Source organism: Macrobrachium nipponense, chromosome 6 (genome assembly GCF_015104395.2).
Source record: "Macrobrachium nipponense isolate FS-2020 chromosome 6, ASM1510439v2, whole genome shotgun sequence".
NCBI lineage: Eukaryota > Metazoa > Arthropoda > Malacostraca > Decapoda > Palaemonidae > Macrobrachium > Macrobrachium nipponense.
Window position 1 is genome coordinate 66,303,031 of NC_061108.1, and position 20,993 is coordinate 66,324,023.

Here is a 20,993-nt window from a genome sequence, read left to right on the forward strand (position 1 = left end):
GCGCGACTGGGAGGTGGGAAACAAATCACTTTTGCTTTTGGCCCAAGCAAAAACTGCAGAGTGAGGGGTGGCATGAGGTGGGACTATGTGTTAAAAGGACCTCAGGTTTGTATAGTTAGGAAAAAATGCAATTTTCGACAAATTGTCATTTGTTCCGACATGGCATACAAACCTTCGGTAGGTCCACCTTTTACAATAGGAAGACTCACTTCTTGGTGGGAGGAATCTGAGTCCTTTTTGTGAACAGACTGTTGTTCGCCCAACCTTGGAATGCCTCCCTGGTCGTAAGAGTGAGGGAGGGATCCAAGCCTCTGTCCGATTGATCGGGGTGTGCTCCGCAGGATCAATGGTCAGACCTCTGGACCAAGTACTAAGAGAGAGGCAAGCGTATCTCTTCGTACCAGCAAACAAGAACAAGTTCCTATTTGCAAGAGGCAACATAAAGTTATGGTTTGTCTCTTGTTGGCATCCACTTCCCCCCCCTTGTAGGAGGAAGTGGTGGATATTCGCTCCCATCCCTAGTGAAAGGGATAGGATGGGGCTCTGTCGAGTAGCTCACCTGCATCTCGTCCTTATCCAGCAAGGTGATGACCGTATCCCTCTACCCACAGGTAGAGGGGGAGAAAAAGATAGGAAGAGAAGCCAGTCACTCTCTCATTCACTTATCTATTCTTACAGTCACACCAGGACTCGATGCTGTTCAGCCTGCTAGGGTCTGGGTTAGCTACACAACGTGTTGAGCAGCCACCACGGGTCCCAAGGAAAACGATCCAAGGACCTGTGGGCAATATCCAAAAGGTAGGAAGGAGGTGCCAGTGGTCTGGTTGTACCAGACCCCTGCCTTCAGTACCTGCGCCACGGAGAAGTTCTTGTGTAACTCGAGGGAGTGTACTTCTAGGTCATCTTGGTGCTGACGAAGAGTCTTCAACACTCAGCCTGGGATGTCGAGTTTCTTCAGAAAGCGCGGTCGCGCTTTCACAGGACGAAGCAAGCATCTCCTTCGCATCGAAGGCGGTGAAGTCCATTAGGGTAGGGGATTGTGAAGGACTCTAACCGATCGTCAGGAACCGAAGGGTTCTGAGTCTTCGCTACGAAGTCGGTACGAAATCGAGCGTCACGAATCCCCATCCCATGGATGCTTGACTTCGCAGGAAAAGTCATGCAATTACCTCAGAGGAAAAGAAGGGAATGGTCGTATGACCTATCCCTCTTCTCGACTTCGGTGATGTCCTGTACCCATACTGGTCTATTCCAGTATGCAGGAAGTGTCTCACATTCTCCTATCCCCATGCAGTGAAGTTCTTCTCGGTAGTGGATAGGACACTGACACTCAATGGTGGGTGTCGATGGTATGGGTACTGTGACAAGCCGTTAGGACGAAGAAAAGACTGTTATGGAACAACCGAACTAAGTCCACAGCGAAGTTCGTAACTGACTTGGGCGCTCTGACAGCTGCCGACTGACTGCGTTCGGTAGGAGGCAAGTTGTCCAAGCACCCGAGCAAGTCACGTGACCTTCGCCTTAAAAGGGTTATGCCAAGAGACTAAACAAATAATTTGTTCGTCACCGATGCCAGAAGGCATGTGCCCAACAGGCGAAAGTCAATTGCCTTCTAGAGACCGAGGTCCCTGATGGCAAGATATCTCATAGTATAGTTGATTCTCAGCTAAGGAGAAACAACACTATGTGTCGTTGAAGACGAAGGTAGTACAGAAAAATGCAACCTACGTCTGGCACAGCTGAAACCGAGAGAAGGATTCTCAAGATTCTGAACCTGTGCTACAAAGACTGAGAACGCTAACCGCTATTCATGCTGGTACCGGTGAGGATCGTAGTTGCAATAAAAGCGGAAGCGCTTTTCAGTAATGAAGACACAGGAAATACTGCCTGAAGAATTGTTTCCATGGGCTGAACATTTGGAAGTAGAGCTGTCAGGTCGGAGAGTAGGCGATGTCTTCTGACACATCTGTTAATTTGGGGCGAACAATGAATAATTGCACACCTACGAATACGAGATATTTTGAAGACAAACTCAGATGTCTGCAAAAATCAATTCGCATATCGCGGTTGCGATGCAGCGGGAGACTAGTACAGACTTCTGTTACCGTGCGGTAAACAGGAAAGATGAAAGAAGTCCAAGAGATATCTCTGTTGAAAATTCTCGCAATGTCGAAGGCGATGAAATCGAGCGTCACAGCAGTAGATGGTCCTTCATTATTGCGAGAATCCCCGTTAATCAGAGACCTAAGTCCATGATTGTTGGGTAGAGATACGGTTCGGTAGTCAATCAAACCAGGGGAGAGAGAGACGTAACCGACCGTGCATCTCGGAGACCTAGCTGATACTGAGCTGCTATCAGGCAGTTTCATACGCAGTAGCTCCTCGTGACTCATCATCCTGATGCCAGTTAATTCCTGTCCAACTAAGGAATGCTTCGGACTAGAACCATCGAGCATCAAGGATACGCTCAGAATCGAGCAAATTGATTTTAACATTTAAAACTAAACGATTCGGTAAATACAAAAGCTGATTTGGTGTTGTCGGACAATACCAAGTACTAAATCGAAACGTGATAACTGCTGGGAGGTTGCAGGCAACCCCGAGTTGCAGTTCAATTAAGATACAATTCGTCTCGGTCACAAACCGTAGAGCTAACTACGGTATGGCGCCTACCCCCCGGACAATCAACTGTGTAAAAGAATCATGTCGCGAGGGTAATGTACGTAGTATATTTGTAGGTCTGTACCACGACCTCCATCCTAAATTCTTTTCCCCTCGAGGAATGAGAATAAGGATTGGAGATCGACCGCCTTCGTTCTCTAGTCAGAGAGTGAAGGAGAAGTCTTTCCCAAAGGAAAGCTTCAATGGTGAACAGAATACCGAAGACGATAGTTCAAGCCAAACTGGAAGTTCCCGTCTGTTCTTCTCTGTTCCAGGTTAATTGCCTACTGTGAGATACTCTTCTTTCAGCAGCAGTTCTTCTTCCAAATGCTAGAAATTACAGGAATTCGAGCATAAGCGAGGTTCCCGATTATCGTGTAACAATTATCGGGGATTCTCGCTCACTTTGGACCGTGGTCGCCTAAGTGTTTGGAGATCGTAAAAAACTCGAACACTGAGTGCGCTAGAAATCCGTAGAATTCTAAGCACTCTGCGAAAACCCCCCCACCGAATTCGTCAAACGATATCGGCTGGTGGTCCTCTCGATTCCCGTAGAAAGCGAGAAAGGGGCAGGATCCCTCCTCAACGACCGGGGAGGGGCTTACGTCAGGTAGGACCCGAAGGTCCCCCGGTAGCGCAGCCCCTAACCTGAGATCTTACAGAGAAATCTCTGTAGGATCCCTCCCCTTTCCCTCGTAGCCATAAGGAGAGAGGGAATGGGGGAGGAATTGGATACTGGCTCGCCTTCCCAGCGGAACTAGCAGTTGGAGGAAGAAAAGGAGCAGCCATCGCCTTACGGCGATGGCCTCTCAGAGCCTGGGAAACGTATCGTCAGGAGAAAAACACGTTTTCCCGATGAGGGTTACGAACTCATACTGTAGGTAAGGGTCTGCCGCCACTGTGAACGTCGTCTGGGTGGGGCTGATCGACACCTGACAGGATAAGAGCCGATACGTCATCCGACTCATTCCAGTCCTCGTCGAGGTCGAAACCTCTCAGGAGGACCGAAGGGGTATTCAAAATACGGTGTCCGAAGACACGTACAGAAAACGCCCTCTGTAGCAGTAGAGGTAGGGTGAAGTAGCTTGGTTCGACTTCCGGCCCGAACTGAGAGAGAGCCTTCTTGTCCGGAAGGACGAGAGACTACCTGGTTAATTCCAAAACACAGTCGGCAAGCTCCGATCGCGGCAGACCCACCGTCGATTTGGGTTCCGTTCTCCGGGCCCCAAAACGACTCGAGCCGAGACGTGGCTCTGCTGGTGGGAGCGGCGATCCTTCCCCGGGTCGAGGTCGTTGTGCTGACGAATCAGCGCCATAACCTCGGCAAAGTTCCTCTGGATCTCGGAAGTCACAGCATCTTGCAGAGTAGGACCGTTAAGCCCTTCGAACAAGAGCATATTCCGAGAACCTTCCTCCTTAAAGAAGGGTGGAACAACAGCGACAGGCCTCGCAGGTCTTATTCCATCCACTTGCATGACAAACGTCCTGGCCGGTCCAAGAACCGATGCCTGGCACGTAGGGCGTCGTGGTGGGATCATGAGGGGCGCACCCCTCACGATCACTCCTCAATACCTCGCTCCTCCCGGTGTAACCCGAGGAGGTTGAAGGTACGGGAGAGGCAGACCTGACGCTCCTCCTCGCTCGCTGGCAGAAACCAGCATCGGCTTGGAGGGCTGCAGGCGATCGTCAACCCGCGGTGGCGATCGAGCTGCAGGCCTGGTCGAACCGTCTCGCTGTGGAGAACGGCTGGACTGAGCACAGCGGCCCCGATCTCGAGTGTCAGAAGAGCTTGGTGCTGGTTGCCGTACCCGATCAGCTCTCTGTGAGAGCGACGGTCAGGCGACCTGCAGGCTCCACTGTCACAGTGAGACCGGTGCTTGTCCTCACGGCACGTCACGTCGCTGGTTCCAGCCGTGGCTGGCACCGGCGAACGGGGGGACCTCTTCCCAGCCTCAGCCCGTGGCCGGTCGTGTGGACCGTCACGTCATCCCGGGTAGCCAGCTGGCGCCGCGCGAGAGCGAGAGCCTGGTCTGGTGAGAGTCGCGTGAGCGGCTTGTCACCAGTTTTTTTTTTCTTCCGACTCCGTGCCGTGAACCTGACGCTGAGCGGGCTCAGAGGTCTGGTTCCTGGCTGCACGGTCGCTGGTAGGCGACCGTACACTCGGTACCTCCCGCGAACAGACGAGGGCCGAGATGGACCCTGATGCAGTGGCAGAACCACTGACACCAGGCGAGGAAGTACCGGTGTTAGCCGGTACCCCTCTGGTCCCCGTAGTCTTCTTCCTTGCGGAAAGAAGAAGAGACGGGCCCCGCTCGAAGGAGCAGGAGGACCAGCGGAAGGAACCCTCCTGTCCCACCGAGGTGAGACGGTCCGCAGAAGCTCGGGCGGATTCTTAGGAGGGAGGAGGAACCGTCTTCTTCCTCGGCTGTGAAGCTTTAGAAGTCGAGGGGATAGAGGCGGCAGCCTACGACGAGAAGAAGAGAAAGCGACGTTCCTCCTCTTCTTCGTCAGCTTCCTAGGACAGACGTAAGATCTGCCATCCAGGGCGGAGCCGGGGCTGCTGTAGCCGAAGCCACCCAGGGCCCGACGCACCTGTACAGACAGACCAAAGTCTGGGGTAGTACACCACCACCACGAACAGGGACGACGTCAGCAGGTATGGGCATCTCAGGAACAGCAGCACAGCCAGCACAGCATCGGCAGGGACAGCAGCGCAGCAACGGCAGGGACAGCCAGCGCAGCAACTGCATGGACAGTCAGTACAGAATCAGCAGGTACGGCAGGCAGCTCCGGAAACACAGGAGGTTGGAGCAGCAGCCAGCAACATCCTGGGTGGTACCGGCGGCAGGTCCAGGGGCGAGCTCTAGGGCAGCGGAAGTGTGTTGCGGCAGCGCAGCAACCACGAGCGGCGGCGGCACGCCCCCCTGCTCGGTTCGGCGAACGGTACTTCACAGCGGCTGTAGGCAAGACTGTTACCACGTGAGGCGAGTACACCAGGTGAGGAGGGACGTCGTCACCTGGAGTCGATATCGTGTCGTGGTCACCACTCCATGGGTGACTGCAGCAGGCCCAGACATAGAACCGCCGCCCCTGGACACTAGGCACGCCCTGCAAATCGGAAAGGACGCCCATACCTCACCAAGGTCCACCCTCGTGGCAATAGCACCTGCGGAAATAACATAGTAGTGATTAGTGGGGGGGGGAAGTCCCCTCGCGCGGGGGGTGAGCCCCACACCGAACGAGTCGGAAGACCCCGAATACAATTGTACATCGGGCACCGAGTGCCCTCCCCGCGCTCGACGGATAGGGAGCGAGGAGAAGAACCCAGATAACCTCCCCCCCGAAGGGGAAGGGCCATCTGTGGGAGCTGAGCGGGGGGGGGGCGGGGGGGGGGGGGGGGGGGGGGGGGAAGGAGATTTCTCGTTCCCCCACCCCACCCCCGCACAGCACCACCTGTACCCAACAATACTAATAAGAGCCCGAGAGCAATCGTGTCCTCGGCACCGAATGCAAGGGCATAAGGATCAATTCCCTGACTGAGCGGAACTTGAACAAAATAAATATTGATGCAATCAATAATAAAAGGAATAACATGAAAAAGAATCTTGCATTATGATTCACTTCACAATGAATAAGGGCTCGGAGCGAGCGCATTTGCGCCTCGGTACCGAGCGCAAGGGTAAAAGGATCCATTCCCGATTATGAACGGAAACCTTGATCCATAATGAATTGATGCAATCAAAATATATATGAAAAAATCGGTAAAAAGAAATACTGCGCTTTGCGATTTCACTTCATAACCAAATAAACCAAAAGGTGGGGAAGGATCAATCTTCCCGGGAAAATTAGGCGGAAACATTTGATCCAAAGGTTACAAATTCAAATGCAATCTCAATAAAATATGAAAAAATGAAAAAGAACTGCACTTGCGATTTCACTTCATTCAAATAAAAAGGGGAAAGGATCAATTTCCGGGTAGAGCGGACACTGATCCAAATGAGTATTGCTACAATCAAAATAAATATATGAAAGGAAAAGAATACTGTACATGCGATTCCACTTCCATACAGAATAAGTTTTCGTGCCGAGCGCATTCGCTTTGGCAACGAGCATACAGGTCAAAAAAATATAAATGAAAAGGGCACTTACTTACGATTTTCATCTACACATTTCCAACCAAAATATAAGCTCGGAGCGAGCGCTCTCCCGCCCTCGGCACCGAGCATACACAATACGAGGATCATTTCTGGGAAAAATGAATTCCCGCACTTACGCCCTTTCAGTTCCCGGCACTCGGGTAATCGGAGGGCGTGGAGAAACCAAGATCCTTTAATTCACAATTGAATTCAATGGAAATAAATATGAAATGATTGTACTTACAACTCAGTTTCACTAGATAAATAAAAAAGAAAAAACACAACCATGCGAAGCAACGACGATGAAGCGGGCAGAGAGCGATGATACACGTCTACACGCCAGCAGGCCGAAAGCAAAAGTGATTTGTTTACCTCCCAGTCGCGCGCGCGCCTGTCGGACAAGCAGTTAACTACCGAACCCCTTGTTCGAAAGCTTACGACCTATCCAGCTGCCGCTAGTACCTTCCTATTGTAAAAGGACCGAAGGTTTGTATGCCGTGTCGGAACAACTAAATATTGTCCTAGAGACTTCTAATTTCTTTCAAAATGAAGACAAATGATTGAATATTACTATACTGTAAGAGTATTAGCTTACAATTGCAGTTTTTGACCATATCTGACGAGTTAAAGTTGAACCGAATGTGAATTTTTTATATATATATATATTTTATATGCAATTATTTCGGAAATAAGAAAAGCTACAACCTTCAAATATTTTTCGTTTTATTCTACATGAAATTGCACACATTTTCATATATAAAACTCTATGAAATGCCTAATATGAAACGGAGCAAATATTCCGAGAATGGTATGTACGCATTTCGGAGATTTGTAGCGGAGAATCCGCGCGCGGAGGGAAGGAAAGATTTTTTTAAATTTCACCATAATCTAAATATTTTTGCTAGAGACTTGCGAATTTGTTTTCAAGATGAAGATAAATGACTGATATTTACTAGAATGTAAGATTTTTAGCGTTACAAGTTGCGTTTTTCGACCATTTGGTAGAGTCAAAGTTGACCGAAGTAACGGTGTTTTTTTTTTTTATTTATCGTGATTTTATTATGCAAATATTTCAAAAATTAAAAAAGCTACAACCTTCAATTATTTTTTGTTGTATTCTACATGAAATTGCGCACATTTTAATATATAAAACTTCATGTAACGGCTAATTTAAAATGGTGCAAAAACATTACCACAATCACACGTATGATTTTTTCGGAAGAGTTACCGCGCGGACGTAAAGAAAATGTTATTTTTTTCATAAATTCACCATAAACCGAAATATTGTGCTAGAGACTTCCATTTGTTGCAAAATAAAGGTAAATGCTTGAATATTACTAGAATATAAGCGTTTTAGCTTACAATTGCGTTTTTTTCGACCATTTCGGTAGAGTCAAATTTGACCGAAGTTGAAATTTTGGCAATTATCGTTATTATATGAAAATATCTCAAAACTGATAGCTACAACCATGGTTGTTTTTAGTTGTATTGTGCATGAAATTGCATACATTTCCATATATAAAACTTTATATAACGGCTAATTTTAAAATGGTGCAAACATTACACAAATCGCATGTATGATTTTTTTCGAAGTTACCGAGCGGAGCGTAAAGAAAAAGTTTTTTCATAAATTCACCATAAATCGAAATATGTGCTAGAGACTTCCAATAAGTTGCAAAATTAAGGTAAATGATTGAATATTACTAAAATATAAGAGTTTTAGCTTACAATTGCGTTTTTCAACCATTTCGGTAGTGTCAAAGTTGACCGAAGGTTAAAATTTTGGCAATTATTGTTATTTATATGAAAATATCTCAAAACTGATAAAAGCTACAATCATGAGTATTTTATTGTTGTATTCTACATAAAAAATGCGCATTTTCATTTTAATATAATACTTCATGTAACGGCTAATTTACAATGGTACAAAAATTATGTCAAAGTGACGAAATAAGTTTCAGAGATGTGTCACATACTTTTTTTTTAGTGCAGCAAGAAGCAATTTGCGCTTGCGCGCCTGCGAAACGATTGTAAACAAAACAACACCTTGATCCGTGAACTCCCAGCATCCCCCAAGGCGCGTGATTCAAAAGTTTTAGGCTGGTAGGCCTATAAGTATTTTTCCGCGAATTTAAAAAAAAACTTTTGCAAGTCGACGTAAAATACGCCCAGTCGGCACACAGGAGACAAAAAATGTCGACGTAAAATACGTCCAGTCGGCGTAAGAGGGATAAATCCCACCCAAGAATGAAGGGCGTGGATTTCAATCGTTCTTTTAGCTGTCGCTAAGGAAAGAAGGAAAATACATTTTCTCGTCCAATCCCTAAACGAGGCAAGGTGGGGAGGCTCAAACTTTTCCGATGAAAGGAATTTAAGTACCACATCCAGATTCCAGCTTGGAGTAGCAGAAGATATAGACTTAGAGGTCTCGAACAATCTTATTAGGTCGTGAAGATCCTTGTCTTCTGCTAAATTTAAGACCATGTTCCTCAAAACTGCAGAGAGCATGCTTCGGTATCCTTTAATAGTGGAAACCGATAGCTGGGATTCCTCTCTAAGGAATATCAGAAAGTCGGCCACATTGGTCACAGAGGTATCGGAGGAGGACAGTTTATTCTTCCTACACCATCTCCTGAACACATCCCACTTCGACTGATAGACCCGAATAGTTGACGATCTTCGGGGTCTAGCGATTGCTTTCGAAGCTTTGCTTGAAAAGCCTCTCGCTCTGACAAGTCTTTCGATAGTCAAAAGGCAGTCAGAGCGAGAGCGGGGAGGTTTTGATGGTACCTCTCGAAGTGGGGTTGTTTGAGAAGATCTATCCTGTTTGTAAGTGATCTGGGGAAGTCCACTGTCCATTCCTGTACCTCTGTGAACCAATCTTGAGAGGGCCAAAATGGGGCGATGAGGGTTAGTCTTGTCCCTTTTGATGCTACAAACTTTTTCATTACTACTCCTAGCAGCTTGAAAGGGGGAAAGGCGTAGGCATCTAGGCCTGACCAATTCAGCAGCATGGCATCCACCGCTATCGCTCTCGGGTCTTCCACTGAGGAGCAGAAGTTCTCTGTCCTCCTGGATAGGAATGTTGCAAATAGATCTATCTGTGGTCTGCCCCACAAGGACCACAGGTTTTGACACACTTGTTCGTAGAGAGTCCACTCTGTGGGGAGAACTTGGTTCGTCCTGCTGAGTCTGTCCGCCCTCACATTTTTCTCTCCTTTTACGAATCTGGTCAGGAGGGTAATGTCTCTCCTTTGCCCACGATAACAGATCCCTCGTTATCTCGTAAAGGGAAAATGAGTGAGTTCCCCCCCTGCTTTCTGATATAGGCCAACGCTGTGGTATTGTCTGCGTTGACTTGTATCACCTGATCTTTGACCTCCGGCTCGAAGAACTTCAGTGCCAGGAATACTGCGTATAGTTCCTTGGCGTTTATATGCCAGGCTTCCTGTTCCTTCTTCCATTGGCTTGACACTTCTCTTACTCCTAGAGTCGCTCCCCATCCCATCTCTGAGGCGTCTGAGAATAAGATTTGGTCTGGGTTCCAAACCTCTAGAGACATGCCCTCGTTCTTTTCCAGAGGGTCCAGCCACCACTTTAGGTGATTCTTCACTTCTAAGGGAATCGCGAAAGTGTCTGAAAGTTGCCCCTCTTTCCAATTCCACGTTCTCCTTAGGAAGAATTGAAGCGGGCGTAGGTGAAGTCTTCCTAGGGAAACGAACTGTTCTAGGGAGGAAAGAGTCCCCAGAAGGCTTAACCATTCCCTCGCTGAACTTTGTTCTTTCCTTAGGAAGTTCGTGACTTTCTGAATTCCTCGAACTAATCTTTCCTGGGAAGGAAAAGCCCGAAAACCCCGAGAATCCATCCGAATCCCCAAATAGACAAAGTCCTGACTGGGGATCATCTGAGATTTCTCGAGGTTGACGAGCAATCCTAGAGATTTCGTCAAATCCAATGTTTTCTGCAGATCCTCCAAACATTGCTTTTCCGACTTGGCTCGTATCAGCCAATCGTCGAGATACAGGGAGATGTTTACGCCTTCCAGATGCAGCCATCTGGCTACATTCCTCATCAGGTACGTAAATACCTAAGGAGCCATGGAGAGGCTGAAGCACAAGGCCCTGAACTGGTAGATCTTTCCTTGTGTCATAAATCTGAGATACTTCCTCGACGATGGGTGAATTGGAACATGAAAGTAAGCATCCTGAAGGTCCAGAGAGACCATCCAGTCTCCCGGACGCAGGGCTGAAAGCACTGAGGCAGACGTCTCCATGGAGAATTTCTTCTTCTCCACGTATTGGTTCAGGATGTTCACATCTAGGACAGGTCTCCATCCCCCCGACGCTTTCGGTACTAAGAAAAGGCGGTTGTAAAACCCCGGGGAGTATGGATCCTGAACCTCTTCTATTGCTTCCTTGTTCCTCATTGTTGCAACCATCTGAAGAAGTATCTCCCTCAGAACAGGGTCCTTGTACTTCGTCTACAATTCCTTCGGAGATGTTGACATAGGTGGTCTGTCTAGAAAGGGTATGATGTATCCCTTCTCCAGAACAAAGTCCAAGGATCGGCTTCCCTCGAGGCCCAGGCTCCTACAAACTTCAGGAGTCTGGCACCTACAGATGTTTGGAGGACATCGTTGCTACTTCGACTTCTTAAAAGGTCGGAAGGAGGACCTTCCTCGCTTATCGGAAGTCTTTCTTTTCGTTGGTGGTCGAGAGGAGGCGCCTCCACGAAAGGGCACAATAGGAGTACGAGCCGCCTTCTTTGAAACAGGTACTGCTGGCCTCGTCTTTTTGGTGGATTGTACCAAAAGATCCTGCGTTGCCTTCTCAGATAGTGACCGTGAGATGGGAACAGATGATCCGACAGAGGAGAGTACAAGAGGGCTGACCTCTGGGAAGGAGAAACCGCTTTTGTCAGGAAAGATCCAAACAGGGATCTCTTCTTTACTATTCCTGACCCAAAGAGGGATGTCAGCTCTCCCGGACCATCCTGTACTGCCTTATCCATGCAGGATAAGATACTATGCAACACTTCGGGATCCATAAAGTCTGGATCTTTGGTCTTTTTAGCCAGCATCCCAAGGGACCAATCCAGGATATTGAAAACTTCCAATACATGGAAAAGTCTCTTAAGGTGCTGATCTAACTCGGACATGCTCCAATATGCTTTAGCCGAGCTAAGAAAATGTCTTCTAGAAGCCTCAACCAAGCTTGAAAAATCAGGTTCTGCAGGTGAAGGGAACATAAGCCCCATAGCTTCCTCCGTTCTGTACCAAATGCCTCTCCTACCTCCCAGTTTGCAGGGGGGAGAGCAATAAACCGTCTTCAAAGCCTCTTTCTTAGAGCTCATCCATGTATTCAATGACTGAAGAGCCTTCTTCATTGATATTGCTGGCTTCATCTTTAAAAATGAAGAGGACTTCGGAGTTTTGGTGCTAGAAAATAGTGATATAGGAGAAGGAGGAGCTGCAGGGCTTAACGAATCTCCAAACTCTTGCAGGAGAAGTGAAGCTAGCACCTTATAATTGGAAAGGCCTTCATTGGTTGAAATTTCCTCTTCCGACACGTCCTCCAATTCCACATTAGTAGGGGAACGAGTTCTTTTAGAAGAATCTCTATCCGGGGATCTTGTTTCCCGGGGAGAAATACTCCTGGCAGGAGAGTCACTAACAGACCTAGAAGTCTTCTCTTGTCTTTCTACTGATTTCTTCTGAGAAGTGGAAGTAGAAACCGTCACTTTAGAAGATCCAATAACTTTCTCTGGAGTTCGACTAGTGTTAGCCTTGGAAGGAGATCTACTCCCAAATACAGAATCACTATTGGCTGACGTATTGCGCCAAGCGCCTGGTTGGCGCCTCGCACCTAGATGTAGCTTCGTCTATTCCCAGTTCTGAGCGTTTATCGGGCGCCTGGCTGGCTCTTCTTGCTTCGATAGCTCTTCGCGCTGATCTGGCGCCTCGTGTCTGATGGGCTCCTCGCGCCTGATTGGCGCTTCGCGCCTGGTTGGCGCTTCGCGCTTGGCTGGCACCTCGCGCCTGGTTGGCGCTTGAGTACGACTTTTGGCAGGTCTATGGAAGACTGACGAGACTGAAGAATCATCATCTGATGAAGAAACTTCTTTCCGAGGAATCTCGTATAACGGAATTTTAGATTTCTTCACTGGAAAACGAGAATCCTTTTTTCTGGGAGGATCTCTAGATAGGACTCCGACGAGAGAAGCAATCGAATCCTGCATATTCCTTAAGATTCTCGTGGTTTCTGTATTTGGGTCTAAAGGAGGGGAAGGAGAACAGTCTTTCTCAGGTTCCCACGACCCCGCAGAACGCAACCGACTTTTTGCTTTCTTATTCTCCGATGGCAAATCCTCAGGAGACTGTTCAGGACTCGAGTTTAATCGAGTTTCTTTCCAGCTCCTCTTCAAGGGACGGGAAAGGTCCGCAGATCTCCATCCTCTCTTGGGAGACGAACTTTCCGATGACGAGAAACATTCACGGAGAATGCTTTTTCTGTAGCGATCTCTGGCAGTCTGAGGTGTTACAGAATCTGCCGAGGACTGGTGGGGATTCTCCACAACCTCCGTACGGCTTTTGACATTCCTTCTCCTCTGGGCTTAGGAGCTTGAAAGAGGTCTAGGCCTGGGAGCGTTGTGGAGCCGATCAGACGCCCCCTCCACTACACTGGGGACACTCAAATCACTATCCACAGCACTATTTAACTCACTATGTTTACCTTCTATAGCCGCCATTTTAAGCTCCATTTTCTTAAGGGCGGCTTTAAGAATTGCAATTTCTGAAGCAGAATCCGTAGGATCTGCATTCGGTGAAGGTACTGAAAAATTAGAAGAAGAGGGTACAAAATTACTTACCACATCACTGGAAAGAGAGCTAGGCCTGGTTTTGGAAGAGGACTTCCTCAACCGGTCTCTTTCTAACTTCTTCAAGTAAGAAGTTAGAGACTTCCACCCTTCAGCACTCAAACTCTCGCATTCGTGACAAGTGTTATCGAAAGAACATTCATACTTTCTACACACTGGAGCCACTACAGACCCGGGGACGAGCGATCTTCGCGGGAAAAATATCTGAGAATAACGTTTTTTGCCCTTTTTTGTAATTGACCCAGTAAAAATAAAGCCTAAAAAACATTCAAACGGTAAAGGGGGACCCATTGGGAAACGGTGGGGTTTTTGGGTGGGGGAAGCGGCGAACGACTTTCACGGCGAAAGTAACTCTCAATTCCCGGTTATGAGGCCCAGAACTGTGACACTTAATGCAAAAATTTGACCCCTTACTCTGCATTCAAGGTTGACGTAGGCTAGGCTAGCCTAAGACCACTTACATTGCAAAACTTTAGAACGACTAGCCTACATGTAAAACTTCTAGACTAGACTACCACTAACCGACATAGGCTCCGACCCCCTACTCTGCATTCAAGGTTGACGTAGGCTAGGCTAGCTACCACTAACCGACATTATATTATCCGCATTTTTAAAGATTCTTGGCAGGCGAGACATGTTCTGGCAAGAGGTAATATTGCGCTGCGCGCACTAACCACAAAGCTTACAGTAGGCCGTGGCGGAACGGCGCTACGCGCCTTATCCGCATTTTTAAAGATTCTTGGCAGGCGAGACATGTTCTGGCAAGAGGTAATATTGCGCTGCGCGCGCTAACCACAGAGCTTACAGTAGGCCGCGGCGGAACGGCACTACGCGCCTTATCCGCATTTTTTAAAGATACTTTGGCAAGCGAGGACATGTTCTGGCGAAGAAGTAATAGTTGCGGGTTTCTGCTGCGCTCGCTAACCACAGAGGTTACAGTGAATTAGCCACAGTACATACAAAAAACCACGACTAGCCTATTTTTCCCCACCATAACTGTAACATTGAACACCTTCCTCGTTCGTCACGGCCTTACTGTTCGAACACGTGCTCCGGTACAGGCTTCAAACTAACCGAAACAGTACTGTTTGAACACGTGCTTCGGTACTGGCTTCGAACTAACCGAAACACTAGTTTTAAGGCTAACAAACATTAATATACAACTACCTTATTCACATTTCAAAGTCGCTGCTGTCCGACGACCATGAAGGGGTAGAAGAAGGCATCAGTCTCGGCCTCTTTGGAACGGGTGAGGGATCACGTGGCTCGCTGGTAGAAGGTCCTGGCCTTATTGTTTCGGGCCGGGGAATCCAATTTGAGATGGGGGATGTCGGGCGGCTTTTGAGCGGGTAGATATGTTTGATCAATTTCAGGAACGCCCGAAATGGACACGGAACATCTTGTAGATACCGCTTCTGGATACAGTACGTAGAAAAATAGCTTTCGTAAAGTTCTTTCTGCGTACCGTGTCTCGGTAGCGCGCTCCGTTTAAGGACACGCCACTGCGATTCTATAGTGTTCGTGTGTACATTCGGGTCGTCAGGGCTAACAAAGTTAATGCTGTGGTTCACGACATTATGCGCAAAATAATGATCCCGGACTTTGCTGTACGACTTCCAGCGATCAGATATGATTGTGGTTTCTGGAAGTACGTTATCAAGCAACACTGGGATCAGAGTTTCGGCAGATCGGTCTGGAACCACCTTGAAAAAGGTCTCACGTGTCTGCCGGTCAATGCCACCGAACACCCAAGATCCGTCTACCTTTCGGCCACGGTCGTACTTCCGTTTCCCAAATTTAGATTCGTCGATCTCAACAATATGACCAGGACCACCGATTTTCTTATTATCAGCACAGGATTTGGCAACATACATCTCTACAAAAATTATACCAATCGACCATGGTGTTCGGCGCTAAGGGCATAACCAAATCTGTGACAACACACTGTGGGATCTTCTTTGTGAAGCAAAATATTAATATAATAATTGTCTCAAGAGACAAACGCGACTTTTCAAAAAATGATCCGTGCCGAACTGATACCTTCGTAATTACCGCACTTGCTATTTGTACATCGCCACATGTATATCGCTTGGCCTGTGGCCTCGCTGGTCCCATGTTTCATGAATCGTCGGTTCGCTGTGTTGCATGTTGTGCATAACCCCGAATAGTCCCCAAGTAACCCTTCCCTATATAACCACTTCATAAATTCGTCCGTGTTCTTAAACTTGAGAAGGATACCAATATACAAATGCGTATATTGATCAAACTGGTCAGCAGTAACACTTTTCGGAAACAATACGGAATGAGTTCTATCCATGGCGGCGGTGTAGAAACGGAAAGGGCAAATTTTGTGACTGCAGGTATGATTGTCTGATTCATATTCATGGGACACGTTTTTATTGGTTGGGAGGAAGTTAATCCATGTCCCTTGGGAATGACCTGGGTCAACCTGATACAGGATTGGTTTGGTTTAAAATTTCCCGCGTTGGGGGCGGGCCGACGTACAGCGCCTGTCCGCAGCCAACTCAAGAACTACGGGAGCTCGGACCGCCGTGTCAGCCTTCACATCAAGTGGGTACTTAGAAAAATATTAGTTTCACGGGAAATATCGGCGGATGGTGTTTTGGCGTAAAATAGTCGGATAAGTGACTTTTTTGGTATATTTTGGAATTCTGGACAACTTTTATTCTATGCATTTTGTTATTTTGGATAATGGTTCTGGAATTGTAGGATCTGTCCCCGGGTCTGCGAACTACCCTACACACTTTACATACAGTGTGAGGATCAACCAGAGCTTTCGGCATTCTCACCTTGCAACCCTCATTCACACACATTCTCACAACACTTCCAGAATCAGACATCATGAAGAAAAATCCAATCCAATTCCAAACAACGGTCCACAAAAGCGTATGCTAGTAAAACAATCCAAATACGTCACCAAAAGGTCCAAAACCAAGATCAATTGCGATGCAAAAAACAAAATCCAGCCGGAGAAACCAACAACGTTGTTGCCAGTAGCGCCAACAGAGAAAATCTGATAGAAAATGGGAATGGTTCCTATTCCTGCCACCCAGCGGCAGAGCGGTAGATCACCTGACCTACCTGTAGCGTGTGCGCGAAATTCGAAATTCTGTCGGGCGACGGAGTCTAATAGCTAAGTATATATCTGACAGGTAAGTTGAATGTATAAAAAAGTACTTTTAACATGTCCTGACACCTGAGATGGTCATCAGTCATGAGTTGTTGGTGGTGATAACATGAGCTCAAGACCTCTACTCTCTTTTCGAAGTAAGTATTTTCTCCAAAGTTAGAAATGAAGGCCATATTTTAAGATTTAAACAGAGGGTAATGAAAAGGGTGGCCAATCCAGTGCCCACAACCCCAAAACACTTTTGAAGTTTTTACTTACAACTCCAAATATTTCGAAGATTGACGCCATCTCGACGTTTGCGGAGTCGCTTGTATCAACAAACTTTCCATTTCATGTGCTAAATTCGCACACCACTTACACCCATAGACACTGGGGCACTTTCATCACAAGAATCGTAACCCTGACCTCTTACCAGCACTTATTTATACTTATTTCAGGGGACTACGGCATTTTTTGCAGCGTTTCGCGGCAATTTGCGCTCTTCAATTGTTTATCAGTGTTGTCAATTGGTGTGTGTTTACCCTCCAAACTGGGTATAAGACTTACACAAAACTGGGAAGTAAGTGAAATTAGCGTATCTATTTGTAGTATATATACTTATTACAGCAATTTTACCATTACTGCATTACTAAGACAACTAGAATTCATGGAAAAATTTGTAAATGCATCGGTGTATGTGTGAAGCTCCACTACATTGGCAACGATGAGTTTTTGCCGTCTGCTCATACTTCAGAAATATCTGTAATTTTTTGGGGTTAATATGGTTGCAAAAAGAAGGATAACAGACATGAATTAAATAAACATTTTGAAGTAAAGTTAAACCAAATAATGAGTAAAGTAAACAATTGGGGGAATAAAGCTTTGCACCTCATAAACATGTAGTCGTCTGCTGCTCGTAACTGAGTTTGTGGAGTGAGTGCTCATGAACCAGGAACAGCAACATGGTTCAAGTGCAATGTAGAGTGAATTATGACCAAAATGTGTATAATTACAATCAAATAAGCATTGTGGAGTTTCAGTTGTGATGGCAGTGAGGATAAAACCACCGATTACAAGGTATAAATGAATTCAGTTCAAACCTTGACCCCGGGAATAAAGTTTCAGAGCTTCACTAATATAGGCAACAAAATGTTCTTTTACTGAGCTAATTACAACTGCAATCTTGAGTAACATCAATAAACGTTACATATATAGGCTAACATTGTTCAAATGAGTGCTGGGAAGGCTGGGAAAAATGGTGGATTGTCTGTGGTTAGACCGGCCAGCCACACGATTGCCACCATATTGGATTTCAAAACTGCCTTGAAAACATATTTTACGAAGAGCTCACCTCCTTATTTTAGTTCGTATGGGGCTTTCATATAACACATTATGTTGACGAAACTTCAATCTTTTGAATGGTATGCTTAAAGTTGTAATTGTATTCTTGTTTCACCAATTAAATATCGAGTGAATAAGGCCTGGCCAGCGTGATGACGATGGATCGTCCGCAGTTGTTTACCCTAAAGCAGCCAGTAGGTAGGGTAGAATATCACGACAGGCCAACCCTCATCACAGTGGACGGGTCTTATTCACTCGATATTTAATTGGTGAAACATGAATACAATTGCAACTCTAAGCATACCATTTAAAAGACTGAAGTTTCGTCAACATATTGTGATATATGAAAGCCCCATACGAATTAAAATAAGCATGTGAGCTCTTCGTAAAATATGTTTTCAAGGCAGTTTTGAAATCCAATATGGCGGCTACGTTTTGCTTGGACGGTTCACATCAGTGACGGCCACCATCTTTCCCCAGCCTTCCCAGCACTCATTTGAACAATGTTAGCGTATGTATGTAACGTTTATTGATCTTACTCAAGATTGCAGTTGTAATCAGCACAATAAAACAACATTTTGTTGCCTATATTAGTGAAAGTATGAAACTTGTTATTCCCGGGGTTATGGTTGGAACTGAATTCATTCTTACCTTGTAATCAGTGGTTTTATCCTTACTGCCATCACAACTGGAACTCCACAGTGCTTATTTGATTGTAATTATACACATTTTGGTCTTAATTCACTCCACAGTGCACTCGAACCACATTGCTGTTCGTGTTTCCTAAGCACTCACTCCGTAAACAAAGTTACAAGCAGCAGACGACAACACTGATTATGAGATGCAAAGCTTTATTCCCTTAATTGTTTACTTTACTCAATATTTAGTTTAACTCTACTTCAAAATGTTTATTTAATTCACGTCCATTATCCCTTTTGTGCAACCAAATTAACCCCAAAAAATTACAAATGTTTCGGATGTATACTTACGAGCAGACGACGTGAGGAAAAATGGCTCATCGTTGCCAATCTAGTGGAGCGTCACACATACGCCGATGCATTTACAAACTGTTTCGATGAATTCTAGTTGTCATAGTAATGCAGTAATGATAAAATTGCTCTAATATGTATATATACTACAAATAGATACGCTAATTTCACTTATTTCCCCAGTTTTGTGTAAGTCTTATACCTAGTTTGGAGGGTAAACACATACCAATTGACAACACTGATAAACAATTGAAGAGCGCAAAACGCCGCAAAGAATGCCGTAGTCCCCTTGAATAAGTACGAATAAGTGCTGGTAAGAGGTGGGTTTACGATTGTTGTGATGAAAGTGCCCCAGCGTCTATGGGTACAAGTGGTGTGCAGATTTAGCACATGAAATGGGAAGTTTGTTGACACAAGCGACTCCGTAAACATCAAGATAGCGTCAATCTTCGAAACATTTTTAGTTGTAAGTAAAAATTTCTAAAGCGTTTTGGTGAGATTTCCACTGCCGTAGCCACCCTTTTCAGTACCCTCTGTTTAAATCTTAAAATTTGGCCTTAATTTCTAACTTTGGAGAAAATACTTACTTCGAAAGGAGAGTAGAGGTCTTTAGCTCCGTTTTTCACCAACAAGAAGTCGCGACTGATGCCCATCTCCGGTGTCAGGACGCGTTATAATGTACTTTTTCGGAGGGTGGCTAGCGTTGATTGTAGGTGGCCTGCTTGGCCTGCTGTGATATTCTACCCTAGTAGTATGGCCTAGTCTAGTACTAGTGTAACCTGTACTTCGACATTTGTGGTCTGATGTCATAACCACTGGCCCCCAAAAAAATGTTCCCAGGCTAAGATGTACAACAATATCATCAGAAAACGGCCACAGAGAGAGAGAGAGAGAGAGAGAGAGAGAGAGAGAGAGAGAGAGAGAGAGAGAGAGTGGGCCAAAGCCCAGGACCCTTTACCACCTTAGTTTGGATTCATTGGTGGGGAGGAGAGAAGGATCTGACAGATACCTAAGTACCTAATACCAAGGTACTTATTGCCTACCTACCTATGTGGCCCACCAACGTCCAAAGGAAGCACACAGGTAGGCAGGCCTAGTACTACTAGGTAGTAGTACCTAGGTACTTAGTAGGTACTAGTAACCTAGGTAGCTAGTACCTAGGTATTCCGGAGCTCTACTGAATGAATGAATGATTCGGAGAACCAGCTTCGTTGAGCACACTGCCGCCTGCTTCTGCTGCTGCTACAGCTGTGAGCCATGTCTGGAGGTTTGAAGAAAGGGATCGAGCCAAACCGAGGACGATCTTCACTTCCAAGAGACTACGAGATGATAAGATCCTACTCTGGCACAGGATAAACAAAGATAAACAAAGGCTATTTTTGCGTGTTCCTTACCTTAGATTGAGTTACTTTGTGTGTAGCTAGTTTCACCACTGCAAAATTACCCTTTCCTATGGTTTTTTCAAATTCATAATATCCTACACGAAGCAATCTTTCCGCATTACAAGAGGACGTTTGCTCCGTAGTGCCATCCATAGTTGCCATTTTGCTTAAGACTAAATGTCTACGCTTCAATTGGTAAATATATCTTCTTTTAAAAATTACAAATGACATTTTATTCCCATATAAATTAGGTATAATATATTGTAAACAGATAAATTTGCTATAATTATTCAATACTTAGTGTTTATATGCAATGTTGTGCAGTTTTTTTACGTTGATGTCCTATTTTTTCCCACAAATCAACAATCCTAATCTACTGTTTTTTCCGAAGTAAAATGAGTATTCAAAAGATAATAATCTAAATCAATTTACTTATAGAAACCCACCAGAGTACATATTTTCGTATGTCAATCATTAC

The 20,993-nt window shown here is 45.8% G+C and overlaps 1 protein-coding gene across 2 annotated transcripts in view; it reads right to left on the reverse strand.

Annotated features, from left to right (window-relative positions):
- LOC135216322 (serine/threonine-protein kinase SIK3-like) overlaps positions 1–20,684 on the reverse strand; it is a 1,037,686-nt gene extending 1,017,002 nt beyond the window's left edge. For both annotated transcript variants that reach the window (XM_064251493.1, XM_064251492.1), the window contains exon 1: positions 20,528–20,684. In XM_064251493.1, coding sequence (XP_064107563.1) covers positions 20,528–20,677 — 150 coding nt within the window. In that variant the 5' untranslated portion in view covers positions 20,678–20,684. The remainder of the gene's footprint in view (positions 1–20,527) is intronic.
- Positions 20,685–20,993: the final 309 nt, after the last annotated feature.